The 23,488-nt window shown below is 44.2% G+C and overlaps 1 protein-coding gene and 1 long non-coding RNA gene across 7 annotated transcripts in view; both read right to left on the bottom strand.

The window, feature by feature from the left end:
- Positions 1–8,969: 8,969 nt before the first annotated feature.
- Positions 8,970–13,714, bottom strand: LOC135305109 (uncharacterized). The gene is made up of 5 exons (XR_010366394.1): positions 10,435–13,714; positions 9,839–9,929; positions 9,576–9,664; positions 9,283–9,385; positions 8,970–9,144 (listed from the first exon to the last, which is right to left on the bottom strand). It is a non-coding gene; the product is annotated as an uncharacterized LOC135305109 (long non-coding RNA).
- Positions 13,715–17,184: 3,470 nt separating this feature from the next.
- Positions 17,185–23,488, bottom strand: part of LRRC8D (leucine rich repeat containing 8 VRAC subunit D) — a 51,786-nt gene continuing 45,482 nt past the window's right edge. For all 6 annotated transcript variants that reach the window (XM_064428340.1, XM_064428337.1, XM_064428339.1 and 3 more), the window contains one exon: positions 17,185–22,839. In XM_064428340.1, coding sequence (XP_064284410.1) covers positions 20,279–22,837 — 2,559 coding nt within the window. In that variant the 5' untranslated portion in view covers positions 22,838–22,839 and the 3' untranslated portion in view covers positions 17,185–20,278. The remainder of the gene's footprint in view (positions 22,840–23,488) is intronic.

Consider the following 23,488-nt stretch of genomic DNA (forward strand, 5'->3'; position numbering starts at 1 on the left):
CTGTCATGCTTGAGGTCGCTGCAGGACGAGGAGTGGCGAGACATCCACAGCATCACCCTCCCACACACGCCCAGCGGCCTGGTGAAGTGCTTCCGAGTGCGCTCCGCTGAAGTCAGCCAGTGGCTGGGGGGACTGAGCCCTCGGTGGCGCCCCTGCAGCTGCACAGCCCTGGCCATGGACCCGGCCTCTTCCCAGTGTGGGCTGCTGCTGTGTTACGCAAACCAAGCGACTTTGCGAAATAAACCGTTTGTTTAAGACATGCCCTCTGTGATGCCCCCCTTTGATGGACCTAACAACACCAGTTTACCTAAGGAAGAAATTATTTACTGCATGGGTTATGTCACGCTGTCTAGTGTGAGGTGTTCCTGCCCTTGGTGGGGAGGTGGGTGTAGGGTTGGGACTAGATGATCTGTGATCCTTTCCAACCCCTTAACATTTTATGATTCAGTGATTCTGTGATGCACCAGTCCCCAGACAAAGTATTTCGTGTCTGTAACAGGCTGCACTCAAAATGGCTGATGTTAAACACAGACTTCATTTGAGGTTAGGTACAGACTTCATTGAGTTGTAGGTAACACTGTGCTCCTCTATGCAGCCAAAAGATTTGAAGAAACAGACTTTGCCCAGACACATGATCATGCAAAAAATCCTCAACGACGGGTGTGAAGATGAGGGGTATGTCACTCCTTAGAGTTTCTTAATGTTTTATACAACTCTGAAAGAAACAAAAAGGAAGGGGGGGGGAGAGAAAAAGAAGAAGAAAAAAACACATGAGATGGTAATGAGCAGATCTGATACAGAAAACCTAGGAAAATGTCTCTGAGGACAGGCTGTGGGTGAACTTTCAGGCTGTATAAGCGAGAAAAGCCACTCTGCAATGGGGTTAGGTTTTGCCGGCGAATCAGGTTTCCTTCAGTCTTGGGTGGCTCTAACAGTTTCTCTCCATGCGCGAAGGGATAAACGCCCACTGCAGGCTCGCACGATTTGGGTCACCGAGGCGAGGAGCGGAGATCCATGCGGTCCTTGCCTGACCCGGTCCGTGCCTGCTCGGGGCCGGGCTCTGGGGGGCAGCAGAGGCGAGCGCATGGCCCCGCCGCACAGCGCCGGCACCGCGGCCAAAGGCACCGTGTGCTCGGGCACAGCCCTGACGCCACGGTGCAAATACCCCTCACACAGCCCGCTCTGCGCCGCCGTCCCTGCACACATGCAGACCGGACAGAGTTTCTTGCACTGAACGTGAGATTCATACAGTATATGTTTTCCTGAATGTCCGGGGCTGTACATCCATCTCGTGTTTGCAACACAGCAGCCTCTTTTCTGCAGCCTTTTGTGATGGTCCAGCCTGATCCTCAGACTCGTGCTTGTGAACAGGCACGTGGACCAGCATCCCGCTGCCCTAAAGCTCTGAAAGGAAGATATATAGGCAGAATAGATTTGTGATCAGTGCAGCTAATCGTTATCCAAAATAAACACAAAAATTCATCTGAATCAATTGCCCATAGGTCTGTCAAAGGTGAATGTTTTAGCTGTTTCCCTGGCTCAAAACCTATTGAGAGACTCAACAACTGAAAGTCCCTGGTTGGCTATGCAACTGCATGGAAAATCACGGTATGAAAAATCAGTGTCCATAAAGCAGATACAGGAGTCCTGCTTTATTCGAATAAAGGGAGAGAGTCCCCTGGAGCACATGCCCACAGGTTTTCCCTCCTGAGATTTCAGAGGGCGCAGCCTCCTTTTATCCTGAAGTCCTGGCCACAAGTTGCTCTCTTCCTTTCCTCGCTTCTGAGGTACCAAGAAGGTACAGCCTTCCCAAACTGCCTTCCGCATATCCCCTGTGAACCACAGATCCCCTGTGACCTTATGAACCTGTCATTTTACACCCAGCTCCGGGAAGTCAAGCTTGTGCAGACCCACCTGTCTGTTTCAGAAGCCAAGCCCTCTGGGCTCTGTAGCAAACTGCTGCTTGAAGTTAATAGAGACATTAAGACCTGTTTCAAAGACATAAACACCTATACTTTCACCCATCGAATTATTATAAAGACATTATCACACATCTTCCCTATCACAACCTAAACAGACTATTGTTTAAAGGAGAGCAGAATTTGTACTGAAGCATCTGAAAGTCAGGAGACTGTTAAAATTATAAGCATTATTATGAGATGAGCATTATTATGAGATGTTTAGGCAGAAGGCCATAGAGAAGGAAGGGACAACCAATGGTAGATCAAGGAAAACAAAAAAGATTGAGGCTCATTGGAGAATGGGAATAAAAAGGACTATTTGCAGAGAAGCAGGCTGCTCGTCAGTATGTTTGTGTGACTGAGCCCCATAGCTAATGGCCACCGTCTATCCGATCCTCTTTTCATATTCTTTTTTATCTATTTTCCATGTGGTTGATTGTGCCCTCTGTTCTGTGTCCATGTATATGAGCTGGTAATGAGCTTCAAGCCAGCTGGCTTGGTGAGTCACATGAGCAGTCTGGGAGACAAGTGCTGGGAGACCCTTGAAGGATTTTTCCCTATGCACACATCCTTAGAAGCAGGATCAGGCTATGCATGCTGCCTGCATGCATGTTGGGGGTCTCCAAAGACCAAGACTGAGAATGGGCAGAAGCAGGTCCACGGCACCTAACACTCCTCATTCACAGGAAATTATGCCAAAACATGTATTTTTGTGAATCTCTCCACTATTTTCCTAAAGCACATCTATTCTATGACTAATCATCACCAGATTTACTCATTAGAGTATACTAGACTCCCAAGAGTCACAAGGTTAAGCCTCTATAGTTTGTCATGTTAAAAATCTGAATTCAAAAAGTCAGTAGCAGCCCCTGGAGACATGAGTGATCATTGAAATCAGCAGTTTCATATGGACTTCAGGAGGCTCTGAGTTGGGCCCATGCACATCATGTCAAGATTGCTTAAAATTTGTATGCATCCCCCAGTGTTCCTGTGAAAACTGCTGGTGTCCTGTGTGTCCTTTCATGGTCTGAAGAACTTATTGACAACACAGGTGGTTGTAATGGGGACAGGCATCTGTCAAAGAAATGAGGGTGTGTGCCAAAGAGAACACCTGATTATGACAAATTCGGTTTCATACAGAAGAGGAAGTATAGCCCTGAAAACACAGAGGTTTATTTGGGCTTACTGTCCCACCACCAGAAGCTCAAGGAGAAGAAACTGGATCCAGGGGCAGATCGAGACTACAGCAGGTATAACATACAATTTTTTGGATTCAATACAAACGGGTCAGCAAAAGCGTATTATTTTAGACTTAATTAAGATCAATGGGCCACTGTTGGTTTCAGAATTTTTAAAACAAAGACTCCTTCTTTCCTCCCTGCAGGACTCCAAAAAGGAAAAAAATCTAAGCTAAGCAAAGTAAAACAAAATGGAGACATAAGAAGAGAAGGGGAACAGACCAGCATTGTACTTCATTTGTTCTCAATGATCAAAACATGAATGTTTCAGTTCAGTGTAGAATCTCCCTGTGCAATCACATTCTGCTCTTGTATTCATGTTCTAGTGTTTCCTTGGGTTTGTTTTCTCTGGGTTTTTTTGGGTTTTTTTGTAGATTCTTCAGAGCAGTACAGGGATAAAAGAACAATGAGTGATTTTTTCCCAAGAACAAACAGCAGCACGGTTACTGTGAAATACAGTTCTTCTGCAGCTCAGTACCGTGACTACCCACACCCTCTCCTCCTCTTCCAATTGCTATGTTTTCCTCTGCCCTTCCTTTTAAAGCTTTGTCTAATACCTGAATGAATTCTGTCAAATAACTATCAATTGCTGCTAACAGTGGTTAGCAACCAGGTACCAACAACTGTGGAGGCCTAACACAGTTTAATTGCAGTGGAGTCGATTTACATCTCACTGAAAATAAGAGAGAGAGTTCTTCTGGCCTTTGATGGAAGCTGCCTATTAACCCTGTTCAGAGCAGGTGTGACGGACATAATGTTTAAACCTACAGGTGTACATCTCTCCAACAGCACCTCTCTCCAGTACCATTAAAGCAGTGGTCACAGCAGGGCTATATATATGTATGCATGTGTGTATATATATACATTATATCTATATATATATATATAGATATAGATATCTTTAACATGGATGTCCCCTGACACTTGACATTTTCAGGAAGTAGCCTTCTTTGCATTTTGGGATGATGGAGAGTAGGGCAGGAACATGAAAATTGCATTGATTCTTTCTAGAACGTGAAATCTAATCCCCTTTGTTTCTTTTTACATATTAACATAGAAGCAGATCCTTCCATCCCAGCTTCACAGAAGAACCATGGTAACCATCCAGTGCCACACTGATTTCAGGGCTCTTATGTCTGTCATCACAGCATAAATCAGAGCCATAATATGGATTTCCAAAGCTCAAATATGCTGTCTGAATGCATATATTGAGAACACAAGCATAAAAGATGCCCTAAAATTCAGTAGGAGGGAGTGGAAACATCCTAATGCAGAAACTAATCATGTTCTCCTTTCCTCCAGGGGAAAATGAACACTTAGAATATAGATTAAAAATCAACCAAACTTAAATTTCTTTATGTATCTCCTTTAGAGGAAAGACTAGAAGCCTTCAAATGTGCCATAAGACAGGCCTGCTGGAGCTTGCATGCTGGGTGGCCCTGCTGGAGCCTCCTCAGCATCCCACGGGCAGCAGTGGGTACTCACCAGAGACAGTCATTGCTGTAACTCCTGGGCCACAGGAGAACACTGAAGTTAGGGTAACAAAACCCATCTCAGGGTTTGGGTTGGTTTTTGGCATGCTTGCCAACAACTGGTTAGTTGGAAATGGAGACAGGATATCAGCTTCATTATGACACAGCCCTAGAGGAGAAAGGATCTTTGCAGAACAACTTTCTAGTAATTGTCAAATTACAAAGTGTTTTACTTTTCTCAAATGTAAATACAAAAAAAATTAGCAATTATGCTTATTGATTTTTATATTTACAACTTGTTTTACTTTGCACTCCTTGATGTCCAGCTCTAGTTATTATCTGAGCACGCAGAGAGCTGCTGCAAGAGGTGTGTGGGACTCTGGTCAGGCTCTTTGCCCTGTAGCCTCCACCCTGGGAGGCAGAGCTGTGTAGGTGCCCTGAGTAGGGACACAACTGGAGTTGTCATTGCTCTTTCCCTCTCAGTCAGCCCACTTATGTCCTGGAACATTTCTTTCAGTTGCTTTTATGTGCCTATTTGCTCCCATGTTAGAGCTGCCTGTGCCATACCCCTTCCTAACTTCCTCTTTCCTTAAAAAGAAAAAAAGCCAAACAAGACAACAAACTAACACAAACATACATATTCATTGCCAGTTTTTTTCAAACCTTCTGTATAGGTCATATATATATTTTTTTATATATATATAATTTTGTATCAGAAAGAGCACAAACTCAGATCCTTTTCTTTCATACTGCAGTAGGCTCGGATGTGGGTTTCCTACAGGAACTGCTCACAGAGGTACAAGACTGCCCATGCGCCTCTGCTTCCTTCCTCAAAACTGCCATGAAGTCACAGAGACTTTTAAAATACATTTAAAAATGGGGGTGGGGGACAAAAAAGGTTGAGTGTGTATATGTATTTACACTTGCAGGCCACTTTTTGAGCCTTTGCTCTTGAGTTTTATTCTTGGACTTTTCAGTGAGACTGAGCAGTATTTTTTCTCATTTTTAATTTATAGTTTTTATTGTTACTTAAAGCTCAAGTTTTCATGCTCTCTTGAGTCAGACTGCAGAGGTGTAGAGCAAACACTGTTAGAAGACTTGTGATAGAATCACCAGAATATCAGCATATGATTTGACATAACATTTCACTTTTTTTTTCTGTGTTTCCAAAGTAGTTTATGCCAGGAACAATTTCCACATGGCCCAATACGTCTTGCTATGAGAGTGCTCAGCATTTTCCCTCTTAAACTGTGTTATGCTGGTGAGTATTACTGAAGGACCAGAAGGATTTTTCCTATAGTGCAGGAAGGGAAAATTGCCCTGTGTTTTTGCTGGGTCTATGATACAGTGTGTACATCATGAAACACAGTCAAACTTTCATGTAACAGTTTATTTTGAGGTTACTGACATTTTATAGGGAACTGCTGCATAGTTTTATGAAAACAAGGTACATATGCAAAACCCTTTAAAAACTGTAAGAGACGAAAAGAGCTACAGCTTCTTTCTCATGCTGCATTCATGCTTACTTCCCATGCACTTCAAGGATGACAGAAGTTTCAGCAAACCCTTTACTGTTCAAGGCCCATAAAACTTACATATGCTGCACATGTTTCTGAATCAGATTTTTGTATATAGTGCAACATGAAAATTTAATGCTGAAAATAATGATTCTCCGTGCTTCCCATTTGTTTTGCTTTGAATTGATCTACAGTGAGGAGCCTCACTTACAAATATTGCGGTTTTTGTGAAATGTCTGATGATTACACACTCGGTTACCTCAATAATTGTGGTGGTAAACTCACTTTGGGGTCTTGGTCTGGAGACAGGATGGGTTTATTCACTGCAAAGGGTGGCTGCTGCGCCATCCTCCACGTGTCAGCAGCCAGGGCAGCAGCTCTCAGGGTGTCAGGGTTATGAGTGCCTTGGCACTGATGGAAGTTTCGCGTCCCCCCAGCTCTTCCCTGGGAGAGAAACTTCTCTTTATGGTCTGAAAATGACTTGTGCCCTGGTAATTCTGCCTGCTCCCCTCCGCAGTGCAGCTCTGCCTGCCAGGAGACAGCTGCTTCTGCTGAGGCCAAAGCAGCTCATCCAGAAAATGATAAAAGCATTTGTCCATTATCAGCTTTTCCTTCCTCCTCCCCTTGCATTTCACTTGTTACTCTGGGTCTCAAGTCCTGGCATGAATGTAGAGGTGCTCTGCAGAGCCTGAGCATATTCATCAGTTTGAGTACTGCAGTATCTGTCAACATTTCCTCCACAATATTTGAGAGCACTTTGAAAACAGTGCTGGCTGTCTCTCAAAAATCCTTGTGAAACATGGATTTCACTCAGCTCTGTGCTCCAGGGTCATATATTTGTTGGGCACGTGGTTCCAGCGAGATTTATCATCTGTGGTCCCAATCCAGAAACATTTTAAGAGCAGATAACCTCATCTAGCCACAACTATAGATCTTAATGTGGATGCACAACATGGATTTTCTGCACAGGTACAAAACTTCCCCCTTTTTGAGGGCTTTTGAAAATCTCATTCTTTCACACAGTTTATGTGCAGTCACACAAATAGCTGAATCAGCACTCCTGAAGGGAATTTCTGAGAGAGGGCAGGAGTGAGTATTGTGGTGATGGGGGATTCAAAGGCAGTTTTTCTCACCTAATTTTGCTACCAAGGGACATGTACTGCTAGGTTAATGGATTCACCCCCTTCACTGCTGAGATTCCCCTGCACAAATCCCAGAAGTATTTTAGGTAGCTCTGGGAGGGAACTGTGAAGATTTAACCTTCTAAGTGATGTATGTTAAGTATTCTGTGACAGAAAGGTCAAATCAAGATTCAAACAAAAAAGAAATACATACACTCCCCTCTCCTGTCAACAATTCTCACGCAGCTCAGTTATCCCCAGACAGGGGCACTGGTGAACTGGTTTTGTTGCGGCTCTGAACCAGATCTAACCTGTGGCTGAGATGCACCTCTCTTCCTTTTTCTTTCTCCCTTCACAGTAATGACTCCAGCAACTACAGGCAAACTAACTAAGACAGCTACAGTGCGAGGGATATCTGTTTATGTATTTTTCTGTGAGAGGCAATAATCAAATGCAAACATATACAGCTAACATAAAGTTAGGCCAGAGACCCAGAACACCAGGCTTAGTGCTCAATGAAGCAATGGGCTTGCCTTGCCTCCTGCAGCATTCCTGCACACAAAATACCAGGTTTTGGAAATGTACATACCATGGGCAAAGCCTCATTGGCCCCAAGCACTCTGGTTGCTCAGCCCACACCCACAAGCAAAGGCCAGTTTGGGCTCCCTGGGGTCAGAGTCCATGTGGGAGTTGGCTGCCCCAGGAACTGATGGCAGCTTTAGCTTGTATTACCTACAAGGAATTTTTCCTGCATTGCACTTGTTCGGTGGAATTTGTATGCGGAGCCAAAGACTGCTCCACAACCACCTCAGAAAAGTGTGATTCATCAGACTGCAGTTGAAAGGGACCATCCCAGTGTCTGTCCCTTGGAAAACCCCTGGATTTACCAGCAGAGTTCTCTGGTGCTTCTGGAGGTGGAATCCTGTTATGGTGGGCATTCCTAGCAGACACCCATACACTTACATTGTTTTTTCAGTGTATTACTAACAAACACTTTTAATTTACTCACCTAAAACAGCCTTTCTGTATTACAGAAAAAAAAAAGAAAATGTTTCTTTGTTATTTCTGGAAGCTTATATAATTTTTTCCATTTTCTCCTTTCCTCTGGGCACCACCTCCCTTTGCATAATTTCATTAAGATGTATAAACTCTCCAAGATATATACCAGGGAAAGGAGAGCAAAATCAGCAATAACAGAAAAAAAACCACTGAAATATCACTTTCCATCCAAGTTACACAGAAAAATTTGCAAAATTCCTTGGCACCAGAAGCATGGGAAATCAGAGCCACCTACTAGCCAGTGAAGGTGGGGTTCCTGTGTGCACAGTCAGGGCTGTGCCAGCAACAGTAGGAGAGGAATTTTTAGAGACATTTGAAGTAGAAAGTCTCAAGAGCCTTTGCTGACATCCATGTCACTGCTGGTCAAACCAGTAAAAGGCAGCAGCACTGGAACTGTGCTGTGGTCATACCCTGCCTTATCATGTAAATTCAGCTCAAGTGAAAAGGTCAGAGATCTCCATGTATATTTTAAAACACAGAAACCAAATCAACCTGTTGTTAAATGTGGGGTACCTAGGAGATTAACTGTAGGATGTAGGATTTTGAATTAAAACTTCATGTCTTCTTTGCCTGAGGATAAGTAAGAAAGACTAGGGAAAAAGAAAATTAAAGTTGTTTATTAAGTCCTATAACCCTCTCAGGTATGATTCCTTCAGCAAATTAAAGAAATTTGTAAGCTGACCAAAGCCAAGGTAGTTCCCAATCTGCTCAGGATTCCTCCAGCCTTATGAGGGCTGTGCCAGAGCAACTGTCTCTGAACTTTCACCAGCTCCCTCCTGAAATAAGACATACAAGCTATTAGTTTAAAGCTACTTTCCAGATGCTGTAAGTCACAAGAAAAGCAAAGCTATATATCAGCAGCCGTGGATATGGCATTGTCAGTTCCGGCTCTTGGATTAAATCGATATGCTCACCATTCATGGGAATTGAATTGATGGGTTTGGATCTTTTCCCAGCAGGCTAGTGTCCAGTGCTCTGTGCCCCAGAATGAATTCACCATCTGGCTCTCCTCTCCAGCTAAACACACAGAGCAGAGCAAAGCAGTGACCTCCTTTCTCAGCTCCCTGTGTAGCTTGGGTCCGGGTGCCAGGGCAGGGCTGACCAGCCAGGTGCTCACTGCTATTTCCATGGCTGAGCCAGATCAGCAAGGACAGGGGGACAACATAAAGACTGGACTTTCTTTTCAGCCACAAGCATATTTCTTTACCTGTAACTCGTGTCTATGTAGATATTTCTCCCCAAATGGCATCTGAAGATCCACATTATATACAGTGTTTGTATTTTCTCTTGGTATGCCTGGAACAGTGAAAATCAATGAAACAAAGGCATTTCACTTGCAGGAGTTTGAAGCCATGGTGTTTCCCCAATAAACACCCCATACACAGTACTTTTCTACTTAAGAGAACTGCACCAAAGTAAAAACATTGTATGTATGAATCCTGATCCTAGAGCTTGTAAAAAGATACTTACAGAAGCTGAAGGACTGAGTTGTACAACCCTTGCAGCACTGAGCACAACCAGTCCACTGAGAAGGCCTGGCACAGAAACGCTCCCCACAATTCTGTGGTTTCAGTAAAACAGCAAATTAGTTAATGAAGGATGGCAGCATCTCCAGAACAGCCCTGAATATTAGAGAGTGGGTTTTTTTCTGGTAAAGTTAGAATAAATGCACAGTAACATCCTTTCAGGAAGAAAATGTTCCCCACATACTAATAGGACAATACAGTAGAATAGTTGCTTCAGATAAGAAGTTTTGCACTAATTTTATTAGGGAGGAAGATTTTAGTCAGAATTTTTCCTGTTCCAAATCAGCAGCGAAAAAGAAGAAACCAAAACAAAACCCACAGGGAAGAGAAAATAAAAACTGCAGATATTGTTGTCAAACTTGTAGCAGGTTAAAATCAGAGCTACCATGCACAATGGCTCAAGTCTGCAGTTTTCAAAAGAGGCATCTGCAAAAAAACAAGTTTCAGCTAATTTTGAATGTGAAGCCAAAGGAATTCAGAACAAACATTTTGGTAACAGAAGAAAGTCCTTTAAGAGGGGTTAGAGCAGGAACAGTTTACCTCTGTGCCAGTTAGCAATGAAGCTCTAAGAAGCAACCCAGTTTTTTTAGGATTGTTTCACTGGAGCTCATTCAGCCATATGCTTTATATGACAGAGCTTCAGGAGGTGAGCAGTGAGGAGGCAGAACAGCCCTGGGAACAGTCAGCACATTGAACTGTGGGACTTCTTTGCTTTCTGTGATGTGTTAGGACCAGTTCCAAACTCCTCATAATCATTGCATTAATCTCACAAGCTGTGCCTCACTTCAACCCTGCAACATTAGAAACAGGAAATTTCCATTCCCCTGGTCTTTGACAGCCACTTTGCCACTGCCTTTGTGCAGAAGCTCATAGAGGGAAAAAAGAGCTGCATCTCCAAATGTGACTGCTCCAGGAGACAGTAAGAGTCTCTGTCTGTGCCACCAAGGAGCAGCAGCTCACACTGAGGCCCATTTGCAGTGGAAATGCTGTGGCCAGCAGGATAACAAGGGGAGAACCAGCATCTACCCACTTTTTTCCACACCACACAGAACTGACATAGCTTTATAATATCCAGTGCCTAGTCCAGTTTGCATCTGTCCATCCTTTAAGCTTCTTTGAACTCAAGTCTTGCACAGAGCTAATCACACCATCACCACCATTTTGCTAATAACAGCAGCAGCCCTCCAGGCTGTCAGGAGCACTGATTGCTGCCTAACAAAACCACGATGTACCAGCGATGCTACATCTCTGAGGTCTCCTCCATTACCTGCCCCTTCTCACTCTGGTGAGGAGACAGCAGCAGAATATAAATGCTCATTTTTGGACCCTCAGAACCCCAACAAGGCTGTTCAGTGTTTCACAACCTATAGTGTCTGCTGCTAGCTCCTCTGGGGCACTCAGCAGTTAGAAGCCCTGTTAAAGAACATTAAAAGCATTTAATTAAACAAATCTATTGAGAGTTAAAGATGTTGCTAAGGCTGATCAGTGCAAGAAGAAACACAAACAAAGCTCAATGGGCACAAGGACCTGTACATGGGGCAATAATCCTGCCTGCCTTCCTCTGAAATTGCCTTTCACAGTGGGTGTAATTCTTCTGTGGGGCAACTCCTTCAGAGACACCCTGGTTGGGAGCATACCTGCTCTTCTGGGGTAGACGTGGCCAAGATTCACTTGACTTCCTGGCAGGGAGGAGAAAGGCAGGTTTCAAAGCCACAGCTATCCTGTAGCTGCTGTCTACATGATTATTTTAGTCTTTTAATTACTTCACTAAAATGTTTTAATTAAGACCTCTTCAGCAGAATTCTAGTTCAAAACTGCAGCCTGTCAGCTTTACTGGTCCTAAACTGAAAGAAGAGGAGGTCCCTGAGAGGGGACATGCTAAAGCTCCTTTGTAGAATGCCTGTGTGGGCTCCTGGAGCTCACCTCTGTCATGCAGACATGACACTGAATCACTGGGGCTTCCGATCAGCAGCACCTGGGGAAAACACCCCTGCCCTGGGTGAGGGCTGAAGTCTGTGGTGGGAGGACCGTGCACTCAGCCACAGATAGCTCTGCAGGTCTGAGGAGCATTCCCAAGTACAGTTATTCATCCACACGAGTGCTGACTCGCAGGGACAGCGCCACCGCACACACACTCAATTTTAAAGCCAATTTACTTAACAAGATTTCAGTACAAAGACAGCTAGAAACCTATCTAATTCTCCTGGGTCAGATCACGCTGGCATTTTCTTAGGTCTCAAATACACAAACTGATACTGACAGTGAGCAATTTACAGCCCAGCTGGCCTTTGCTTTTTGTTATGCACATTTCACAGTTTCAATAGCTTAAAACCTGAGGCCCTGAAAGGCACCTGCTTTCTAGCTCTGCTATTCATTATAGCCCTACAGACCTGGATACACACTCAAGAGTCCCCACTTGCCAGCATTTTACATCCACAGCATATTCTTTCAGCTACAGCGTGGGAAGAACTCCACAATAAAACTCTCAATAGCCTGGAGGGCTTGGAGACCAACCACCACCTTCAGATGTATCCCCTGGACCTCAGAGAAGCCAAGCAGCAAACGAGGGCAGCAGACCCTGTGCAACATCCTGCCACTGCCCTGACCAGCCCCCAGACCAAAGGCACCTTGCAGAATGGCCTCTGAATTCCCTTTCTGTGGAGGGCACCAGGAAGTCGTGGCTAGATGGAGAGCTGGGCAAACCAGACATTGTGTGACACTGTCACTCCTGGGGAATCTCCTTCTGGCTGTGTGTCCTCAGGGCTCTATACTGGGAGGCCTCAGCCGAGGTCCCACATTCCATTACAGACAACACTACTTTTATCAAACTTGGTAAACTGAGAGGATTGAGAGGAGAGAATCAGGAGATACAAACTACTGAAGGAAGAGGTTTAACCCAGGGCAGAGAAAAATAAGGGTGGAGGAGAAGCACTCACTGCAGAACAGGCTGTGACAATCATCAGGTGCTGTCTGCATCCTCCCTGAACAGGGTTAGAAACACACAGCCCCATTTCCAACAAAGATATGGGAGGCTCTTGAGACACAAAACCGCAGGAGCCATGGGGATGCCTGTGGAAATGGCAATTTAAGGATGTTATGGCAACCCTGTCCTTGGAGGGCTGCAGGAGAACATGGTTCACCCCAGCTGTTGAGCTGGGGGAGGACAGGACCCTGCCTGCCCCAGCCCTTCCATGGAGCAGCCCTGGAGCGGGAGCCGGGGGAGCCTCAGGCCCAGCTGTGCCGGCAGAGCTGTACTGGGCCCGGGTATCCTGCCAGGCAGAGGAGGGACAGTCCCTTCAGGGGAAGCTGCAGCTCCCAGATTAGGCTCTGGCCCTCCAGAGTGCCGGGTTTCCCTGCAGGGCAGGGCCGCAGCTCCGGGCAGGGCCCTGCTGGGACAAGAGCCAAGATGAGCTTATCAGGGACACGGGCAGGGGGGACACATACCAGGAAACAACACAGAATAAAAAGGCAAAGTCATACACTGCCCTGAGAATTTGAACTTGGCTTTAGGCAGGAGCACTTGTAACTTCCAGATTTTAACTCTTTCTGAAACTCCTGAAATTTCAAGCCAGAGGTGGGGACTCTACCTCTTCTCAGGACCATTTATTCCCACTCATTCTACATTTCCTCCTGTTGTCACAATTCATCTTTCAGAAACATCATGTTTCATTCAACAGTACTCCCTTTATTTTGTGGTTAAGGGCACACGCTTTCTTTTACAGCATCTCCCACAGATGCCTCAGGAGGAGTGAGGTAAATCTGGCTTCCTGAGAAGAGTGAACCCTCCATGGGGTGCTGGCAGCAGCCACAACACCCAGACCTTCTCTCACCTCAGCTCTGCCAGAGCACCTCCAGCAACACCCTCTGGGGTAAGCCTGCCTTCCCCAGGCCAGCAACATTGGCTCCAGAGTTGCTGCAGCACAGTGTTAGGGAAAACAGTTTTAAAATCCATTTTTACAAACCATGTGAAGCAGCAAAAATACCCAGAACTGGTTAGCAGAACAGCAACATGTCCATGCATTTATTCCTAATGGTCTACACAACCTAGTCCTAACTTGAAATTTTATTGTTTATGGGCACAGCATGTTCATTTTATGGGAACAGACCTGCTCTGTGCTGGAAGACTTCCTGCAAGCAACTGTGGTGTTAATTTAGAAGATGGCTTTTTTCCCAAATAGTCATCATTAAACCAATAACCCTGTGTTACCTCCAGCATCAAGGGGCAATGTGCTGTTGGAGGCAAGACAGAACAAAGGTCCCAGTGATAGTAATTGCAAAAGGGCTTAAGGGCTGTTCTCTTCAGGGAAGGGGGAGAGATGCAGCCTGGCCAAACTCCAGGGTGTGTGGTTTTAAAGATCCTCACTTGAGTTGTATTGTGTTGATGTGCAGCATTACAGAGCTGCCACTTTCTGCACCCATGCCTGGCTGAGTTACAGGAACTACTTTCAGCATCTCAGCCAGAAATTACATCTCTCATGACTTTTATCATGGAAGGAGTGCGTGTTTGTAATCAGCTTGGAAAATCTGTTTCTGAGCTTAATTCTAAGGCCTCATCTTTGCTACAGAAACAACTGTACTCAGTGACACAGTGTACCCTCCCTTGAGCAGCATGGGAAATGATTTGCTGTCCTGGGAAATTGGTAACAGCATAAACCCACAGGGTTTTGCAACCTCAATGTTTGATGCCTTTGGTTTAAGTGCTGAACACGCTGTATAAGCACAAGCAGACAGCCTGAACTGGGAACTCTTCTGTAGTGCTGAAATGCCAACCATTCGGGGAACGCTGTAAGCTAATCATTAGTTTGTGCAGTAATTTCATCAGTTCACAGAGGGAGGCAAGGGATTAATGCCAGGGTCAAAATCACTACAGAATTAGTCTCACATCTTTCAAATTTGGTAATCTTAAGGATCAACTTGCATGTTCCTACAGCAAACTTGCTCAATAAACTTTATTTAAATGCCTTCATAAAATGTCTTTCTGAAGAAACAAAACACCCGGGCTTTGCAAGGGCAAGGATATCAGTGTCTAGCCTAAGAAAAGGCAGACCAGTAATGGATGCACTGCACTGTGGTTGCCTTGCTGTCACTGGAGAACACAACTGTTTGCACTGTACATGTAACTGAACTGATGCAAGCTATCCCTCAGGGCTTTTCTCAAAGGAATCCCAAATTTCAGTCCGCCCAAACCGCTCAGGATGGAACATATCCACACAGCATATCCACATAGTCTGTTTGTCTGTACTTCTGCAAGCTAATAGGTCAATACATTTCTAACCATTTGGTTTGGCTTAAACAGGGCATCAGCAGTTCTTTTGCTGTGTTTCTTCAACACAGAGATGATTAAGTAAACAGCTTGCTTAGAGAGGGTGGAATTTCCATCGCTGTCTACCCCATTCTAATATTGACAAACATCTGGCAGTAATGAGTTAGGGACCTTATTGCTGCATGAGGCAGGGTGGCAGGCTTAAAGACATGTTGAGGTATCTTCTAGTCCTGCTCAGACTCTTGATGATTTGCTGTCTAAATCAAATTGTGCTGGGATCACACATTAGAAACACGTTGACACAGCCGCTGCCTCTTGAATCTTTCTACATGGCATAATTTCTGCATGATTTGTGTTTTTCACAATAATTCAGGCATTTTACCTCCCTTAACGAATAAAAGTGTTTTCAATATCCTTTACCCCAGGTGAGGGGAAGGCTGTACCACACTGTAAAGCAGATCTCAAATCATAGGCTTGGCCTCCCTCCTTGCTCTGGACTAAAAAGTGGTGCCACAGCCCATCGTGGTTTGAGGCCAGCTGTTGCATAGAAAACAATCCCATCACACTGGTGACAGCTGCCCAGATGAGCAGCCCAGTGCCACCGTGCCCACGGCCCTGCTCCCCTCAGCCCAGTGCCACCGTGCCCACGGCTCTGCTCCCCTCGGCCCAGTGTCACTGTGCCCACGGCCCTGCTCCCCTCGGCCCGGTGCCACCGTGCCCACGGCTCTGCTCCCCTCAGCCCAGTGCCACCGTGCCCACGGCTCTGCTCCCCTCGGCCCAGTGTCACTGTGCCCACGGCCCTGCTCCCCTCGGCCCAGTGCCACCGTGCCCACGGCCCTGCTCCCCTCGAGAGCCCAGTGCCACCGTGCCCACGGCCCTGCTCCCCTCGAGAGCCCAGTGCCACCGTGCCCATGGTTCTGCTCCCAGATGCCCAGTGTCACCGTGCCCATGGCTCTGCTCCCCTCAGCCCAGTGCCACCGTGCCCACGGCCCTGCTCCCCTCAGCCCAGTGTCACCGTGCCCACGGCCCTGCTCCCCTCAGCCCAGTGCCACTGTGCCCACGGCTCTGCTATCAATACTAAGATCCCTCAGCAAATCTGAGACTTCTGTTCTCATGTTTAGCCCCCTCACAGGGTCACAACCCAAAGACTCAAGAGAAGCCCCATTTGTCGTGTTCACAACAAGCTGCAGCAGTTACAGGTGGGACTGTCAGGTTTCCTGCTTAACTCCCTGCCTTGAGAACTGAGAAGACTAAAAGCCAGATCCTGTAAGAAATAAGAGTGACAGTCAACACCACAATTATAGAAGTACCTGCTTTGTTCAATTTGACTTTAAGTAAAGGAATCACAATCTAATCCACTGCTTTCATGTAACCATACACCACTGATTTCTCTGTGCATCATGGAAACACAATATACAGCTATTTCTGTAAGATTTTTATTAAAAATGCAGTCCACAAAGCAGAACCCCACACTCAGACATGATGTACAATGCCTGGGCATCTTGCTTTGCTACCAGAGAAGGCAGCTCAGGACTGCCAAAGCCACTTATGTACCAGCAGAGAGCTTTCACGAGTGTCAGCATCTTCCCAAGAGGCTTGATGCCTGCCCAGAAATGCCATCGTTCAGTCTGCACCACTGGAAGCAGTTTCCAAAAGGTCAATTTATTGGAAAGCTAAAAGATCTGCACCAAAACGAGTTACAGTGGCAGAAGCAAACAGAAGGGCACTTCCTCTCATTTGAACAAACACAGGTTTTTCTTCCAGGGCCATACATGTGTTCTGCAGAATTTGATCAGCCAAATAAAAACATTTAGGTAGGTAATTTAGATTGTGTACATGAAAAAAATATCTGAAGTACAGTATTCTAGATAGAAACATACTTACAGGATTTACTGGGAGCAGCAACTCATACCTCTTCATACTTCTTAGAGTACAGGCACCACAGAACAAGTTCAGCATGAGGTACTTGAAATCAGAGAGTTTACTATGCAAACACACTTTTCACCCATTAAAAAAATAGATTAGAGGAAGATATAAACATCTTATTTATTAAATCAAATAGAAATGCAAAATATATTTCACATGCCTTACATGGAAAAGAGATGAACTTCCAAGACTTTAAAGCAAAACTGTGTCAGTTGACACGCAGGAAACAGGAACATTATAAACAGTCACAAAGAGGAGGAAGGACTGGGGGGAAGTGACATGGGGGTGCTGGGAAGTTCCTCCCCACTCTGAGAAAGATCTCCTAAAAACAAGAATGGAGTTTATGCTAAGCAAGCATTAGAAGTATGTTAATTTTAACATACACTTATTTTGGAGAAAATTGTCTAAAGACATACAGTTGGCTACTAACTAGTCAAAACAGTGGTCTAAGTTATGTATACCATACTCATTAAGTGGACATAGGTTTAATTTTTGAGTATACCATAGTCATATGAATTAGACAGGGGTTTATCTTTTGAACATCAGTAGGGCCAGCAGGAGAATCAGAAACACCAAAAACACCTTTTAAAAACTAGATCAATACACAGCCACATTCTGTGCGATTCTGCTATTAAAAAAGGGGAAAAAGATTAAAAATAGAACTATTTTTCTAAATATTTTAATCATTTTGTCATCCTCCAACACTTCCTCCCTCCTACACACAATTTCTTGGAAACTGAAATGACACTCAACAGCAAATACAAAGCATACACCAATAGTATAGTCCACAGTTTTTCTAAAGAGTCAATAGTCCAGCAATTTTAAAGTGATCTATGTGCAAAAAATAAACAAATGAAAGAGTTTCTTAAAAAAAGAAAAGTCCGCTGCAGCCTTAACTTCTACTTTAAAAAAAGAATCTGAGGATTTGCACTAAGTTTCCCAGTAGAGAACAGATCAGTAACTCCAAGTACTCTGCCTAACCTGTGACTTGGTGTTGCAAAACTGTCAATATCCCAAGTTTACTACCTGCTGGCAAGTGGAAAACAGACTGTATCCCCACGAGAAACAGGAAAACCACTATTCATAAACTGGTCTTCTGAGATACATAAACATATGGTGCAGGTATGTATTCAGAGACTGCTACCTACAGCTGAGAACAGTCCTCCCAGCATGACTAACAGTAAATTATTAACAATAAAATATGCAAGACTTCTAAGAGCAGTATTTGAAATGTTCCTGCCTGCTCAATGCCTCTAGGCCTAAACTATCCGCTCGTTAATAGTGGTGTAAGTCAGGGCAGCTCTGGTGAAGTTACAGTAGAAATCACTGTGCATGAGGATTTCTGTGTGAGAAGAACAGTCCCTTGAACTACAGACTAGTTCAGTCCTGACCACACTACAATAGGGAATTGTGTTTAAACCATGAGTAATCATGCAATCATCTCCCAGCATAGTACTTCTTTTCTGCACACATGGAATGTAAATGACTGAGATTTACAACTGATGATTTTGCAGATTTAATGGATTATATTTCTCTAATGGTTCTGGCAATGCCAACTCAGTTAAAAAAACACCACCAAAAAGGCCAAAAAAGAAAAGCGCCAACAAAAACCAAACCCAAACTCACTGCTGTCTGCTTTTTTCTTTATTGGATGACTTATCTGGCACACAGCTAGGATTTCTAACAGTAAGTCTTCAAAGACATCAGATTAGTTGGGCTGGGGTATGGTAAAGTCCAGGTGTGGAAGACACCACAATAGATGATAAAGCTTCATTATGGTTGAGTGAAAAAGCAGCTCTTATGTCTGTTATTAGTCTAGTAAATGGAGATGACGCCCCACATCCTAAGCAAGGGCGGTGAAACAGAACAATCACCAACTCATAAAACGCCTTGAGTTTTCCAGATAAAAACTCAGAACAGCAAAACATGAGCAGTAAAGTCACTTGGTGTTTAATGGCTTTCAAAGTCACCTTCCAAAAGAGCTCAAACATCAAAACTATCTCCAACTTGAAAGCGATGTGGCAATATTCTCCCTTTTGCCACCCACTGCTGCATGAGACAGAGGAGCATTGTGGAGGCTGAGGGGGACACCAGCTGCAGGAAAGTGACGGGCCTTTGCCAGGGTGAAGGACTAACACACCAGAGCACAGAAGGAATCTCACCCAGAAACAGGAGGCCTTGACGAGAACGAAGGCAAACACACTTGGTCTGATGCAAAACACTGAAGTACTGCAGAGTGCCCAGAGAAGGGCAGTGGAGCTGGTGAAGGGTCTGGAACACAAGTCCTGTTAGGACTGGCTGAGGGAGCTGGGGGTGTTGAGCCTGGAGAAAATGAGGCTCAGGAGGGACCCTTATCTCTCCCTACCAACTACCTGAAAGGTGTACTGAGGTGGAGGTCAGTCTTTTCTCCTAAGTAACAAGCAATAGCACAAAAAGACACAAGTTGTGCGAGGATAGAGCATTAGGAGAAATTTTTTCACTGAAATAGTGGTCAAATATTGGAATAGGCTGCCCAGGGAAGTGGTGGAATCATCATCCCCAGAGGCATTCAAAAAAAGGACAGACATGGTGATCAGGGACATGGAGGACCTGGCAGTGTTAGTTAATGGTTGGACTCGATGATCTTAGAATGATGATCTTTGCCAACCCAAATGATTCTATGAACCCACATACCTTAATGCAGGAAAATGGTGGTTCTGGTGCAGCTCAAATCACAGCCAAACTGGTTTTATTTGCCAAGGATAGCTAAACACTAACAACACAATTCATCCTGTGTTTCAAGTGCTGTTAGGCCCATACCACATACAACATTTAGCCTTGGTTTGTCTCCCCATAATGCACTAAAGTAAAACCAGACCTTAAGGAATAACTTGCATAGTAAGAAAAGGTCATCAATTTAATCATTTACTTTAAGCAGGCAAGCAAATTTGTAAACATTCAAAAGCGGCAGCATCCAAGTTACAAACAATTTTAAGGAAAAAAGAATTGAGATTATTAAGGTTCTTTATCCTCTCAAAAATTTTGGAAATTAACTTTTAAAACACTGCAAACATGGAACACTCAGTTGCACTTCTAATCCTGCTAGTAATTCTGCCTTCCAAGGAATTCTGCTTTCTAAAACACATGATCTCACAGTTGCCATACTTTTTATCATTTGCCATTTGGAAGTCAGCTACCAGAGCGTTTCACCTCAGTCTAAATCCCATTAGCAAAGGGAATGCCCGTGTCTTGATTCAACACCTCTTTAACTTCTGAGGGTAAAGTGTCAAAGAGGTGATCTTCCACAACGAGCCCACTTTTCCTGAGAAGCTGACACTGCCCCAGTGTAGCTGGCAGACGGTCCAAGCAGTTTCCCTTCAGTTCCAGGTAAGTCAGCTGCAACAGCTGACTTACTTTATCTGGGATTGAGGTAATACAGTTTTGTCCCAGACTCAAAGTCCTCAATTTAACACATTTAAACAACTGTTTTGGCAAAACGTCGACTTTGTTTCCTGTGATGTGAAAATGCTGAAGATTTTGAAGCAAACCTATTTCCACTGGAATCACCGCAATTGAGTTGTAGCTTACATCCAAACACCGCAGTTTCTGTAAGCTGAACACTGCGGCAGGTAAGGTTTCAAGTTTGTTATTGGAGAGATAAAGAGACTCTAAATTCTTTATGTGAGTAATGGATGAAGGAATGCTGACTATTTTATTGTGCCACAGCTTTAAACAAGTCAATCTTTTTAAATGCTGGAAACTGATAATTTCTTCAATTGTGCGTATGCTATTTGACTTTAAATCCAGTTCCTGTAAGTTAGAGAGACTGAAGATGGCATGGGGAATTCTCTCCAATTCACAGTTCTGCAGTTCCAACTCTGCAACGTTTGTCATTTTCTTAAGGCTATTGAGTACCACAAGCTTAGTGCCATCATTATGAATGACTAGTTTTGTCAGATGTGGTGCTACATCTGTGATATTTGGGGGAATTTTGGTCAAATTGCTCTTCACGTGGAGAATTTTAAGGTGTCTCAACTCTCTAAGAGATTCAAGCCCTATCATTTTATTGTTTTCAGAGTTCAAGTTGCCTATCAAATACAATTCACGGAGGGTTTTGAGCAAATACACCCACGCAGGAATTTCTGCAACATCTGTGAATTTCACATGAAGGCATCTCAAGTGGTCCCGGAGGAAGCTGAAGGCAGTCTGCTCGACCTTCGCAGGGCAGTGGTACAGATGAAGCTCCTGAAGATTTGTCATCTGGGAAATTTTGGCTGTAATTTTCGCTTCAGGAATCAGCTCCAGTTTCAACACATCCAGATCTGTCAGATCAAACACTGCATCAGGGACTCCCGACAGCATGAAGAGATGCAACTCCTGCTTGTCCTGGGCGTTGCGGGAGACGTGCTGCCGAAGCTTTTCGTAAGTCCATTCATGGTTTAAACTAATCCCACGCAGCTTGTTCTCGCTTACCTCTGACAAAAAGACACCAAATCGCTTCGAATACAGCTGGTCATACTGATCTACCATGTGCAAGAGAAAGGCAAAATCATTTTTGACATCTGGGATATCGCTGAAGCTACTCTCTTCTCTGACCTTTTCAAAAGAGTATTCCTTTAAAGGAATCCGGAACAGCCAGAAAAGCGTGTAGAGGCAGATAAAACCATAGACACAGATGAGGGAAATATAGCTGATAAGCAGCTTCTTCAGCATATAAGCCATATTGTGTGTACATTCAAACTGTGTGTAGCCGATCAGGTGTTCCACTTTCGGGTTGCAGATGTGTTCAAAACTGATGGTGTTGACAAAGTTTGCAGTATAGCAGAGAATAAATATGAACTTGACAGTCTTGATGACAGTCTGGCCAACATAGAGCTTGTAAATCAGATCGCTGTCTTCCACGTGAGCCCGGAACTTACGGACTTTCTCGAACAGCGCCTTGGCTTGCTCTCCATCTTTCTTATCTAAAATCGTGACACTGGGAATCTCGATCATCGGCTTGTCGGCTGAAAATTTGAAGCCAGATTTGGTTATCATGGGAGTGCTAGCACTTGGGCTTCCTTCATCACTGCTAGTGGAAACATACTTGGGCAGAGACTGTGCACCAGTTAACCTCTGTTTGTTCTCCTCAGAGTCCTCACATGCTGTTTCAGACAACGCTTTTGTAGTCCAAGGAGACTCAAAGCACTTCCCCAGTATAGACACAAAATGCTCGATTTTTGAGCAAGTCTTGGGATACTTGAACCAAAAATTACTACTGACTATTAAAATTATAGTATGGATAAGAACAAGATAGGGAAAATACTTTGAGTACCAAGGAAGAGCCAGATGATAGCACATCTGGTTAATAAATACGTACTGCTGAAAATCCAAATTTGTTTTACGGCCTGAGGAATCTTTCTGCTCCTTCTTCAGCTCCTGGTCTGATTCAGTGGGTTGATACTGAGAAGAGGTAGCTCTGCTCAGAATGTCAGGTGTTACAGTAGGGGTAAAGGAAACAGTTCTCATTGACACTTCTTCCTGACCAGTGGTTGTTTCAACAGTGGTAAAGTCAGCCTTCCCTGCTGTATCAGGCTGCACTCTTGAATTTACAGTAGACTGCAAAACTGGCAAGCAGACCACCTGGTCTTTTGTCAGCTGCATGGTTCCAGCAAAAATGGCAACCATTAACATAACAACAGCGAGATAATCCATAAATACATCCCACCATGGTTTCAAGATACGGTAAGTTGGCTGGATGTCACTGAGCGATGCAACTTCTGCAAGGGTAAACATTCCTACAAGAGAACAAAGACAAAATCACTGTTGTTGACTGGGAACATTAATTTTACCATTTAAAAACAATCCCAGCATGACATACAGAACCTCAGAAGGTTTCCCTTTTTCTTATGTTTTGTTGTCTGTCACATATTGTCCATCATTCCACTTAACAGTTTTTCCAAAGGATATGAACAAAATAATGAAGTATTTTAGCAAAACAGAAGGCTTCTCACTTCAGACTACATCGTTATGTATCTTTGCCACAGCACTGAAGCCTGCTCTGTGCAAGTGAAGTATCTGAATGGTATAATACTGTAGCTAATATATATTAATAAAAGGAAGAGCAACACTAGACTACAGAGCACAACATCCAATTCTGTAAAATAGCTGCTTGAGTCTGAGCACAAAAAATCCAGTATGAAGAGTATTTTGTACTACCTTGCATTTAAACAAGGTGCAAATACTTTGCACTCTGCTCATGACTTGGACAGCACATTTTAGGTCTTGTTATGTCATCAGCAAGATCTCTTATTTCTTTTCATCTAGCACAAGACAGTATCTTCCACTCCTTCCCACTGAGCATCCACATCTTATCAGATTGATTGGCTCCTTTCCCTTTTAAGTATCACTGCAGCACAAGTGAAAGCCTTGCAGCCACTATGTGAA

The sequence above is a fragment of the Passer domesticus genome, chromosome 7, assembly GCF_036417665.1.
Source record: "Passer domesticus isolate bPasDom1 chromosome 7, bPasDom1.hap1, whole genome shotgun sequence".
NCBI classification, from domain to species: Eukaryota; Metazoa; Chordata; class Aves; order Passeriformes; family Passeridae; genus Passer; species Passer domesticus.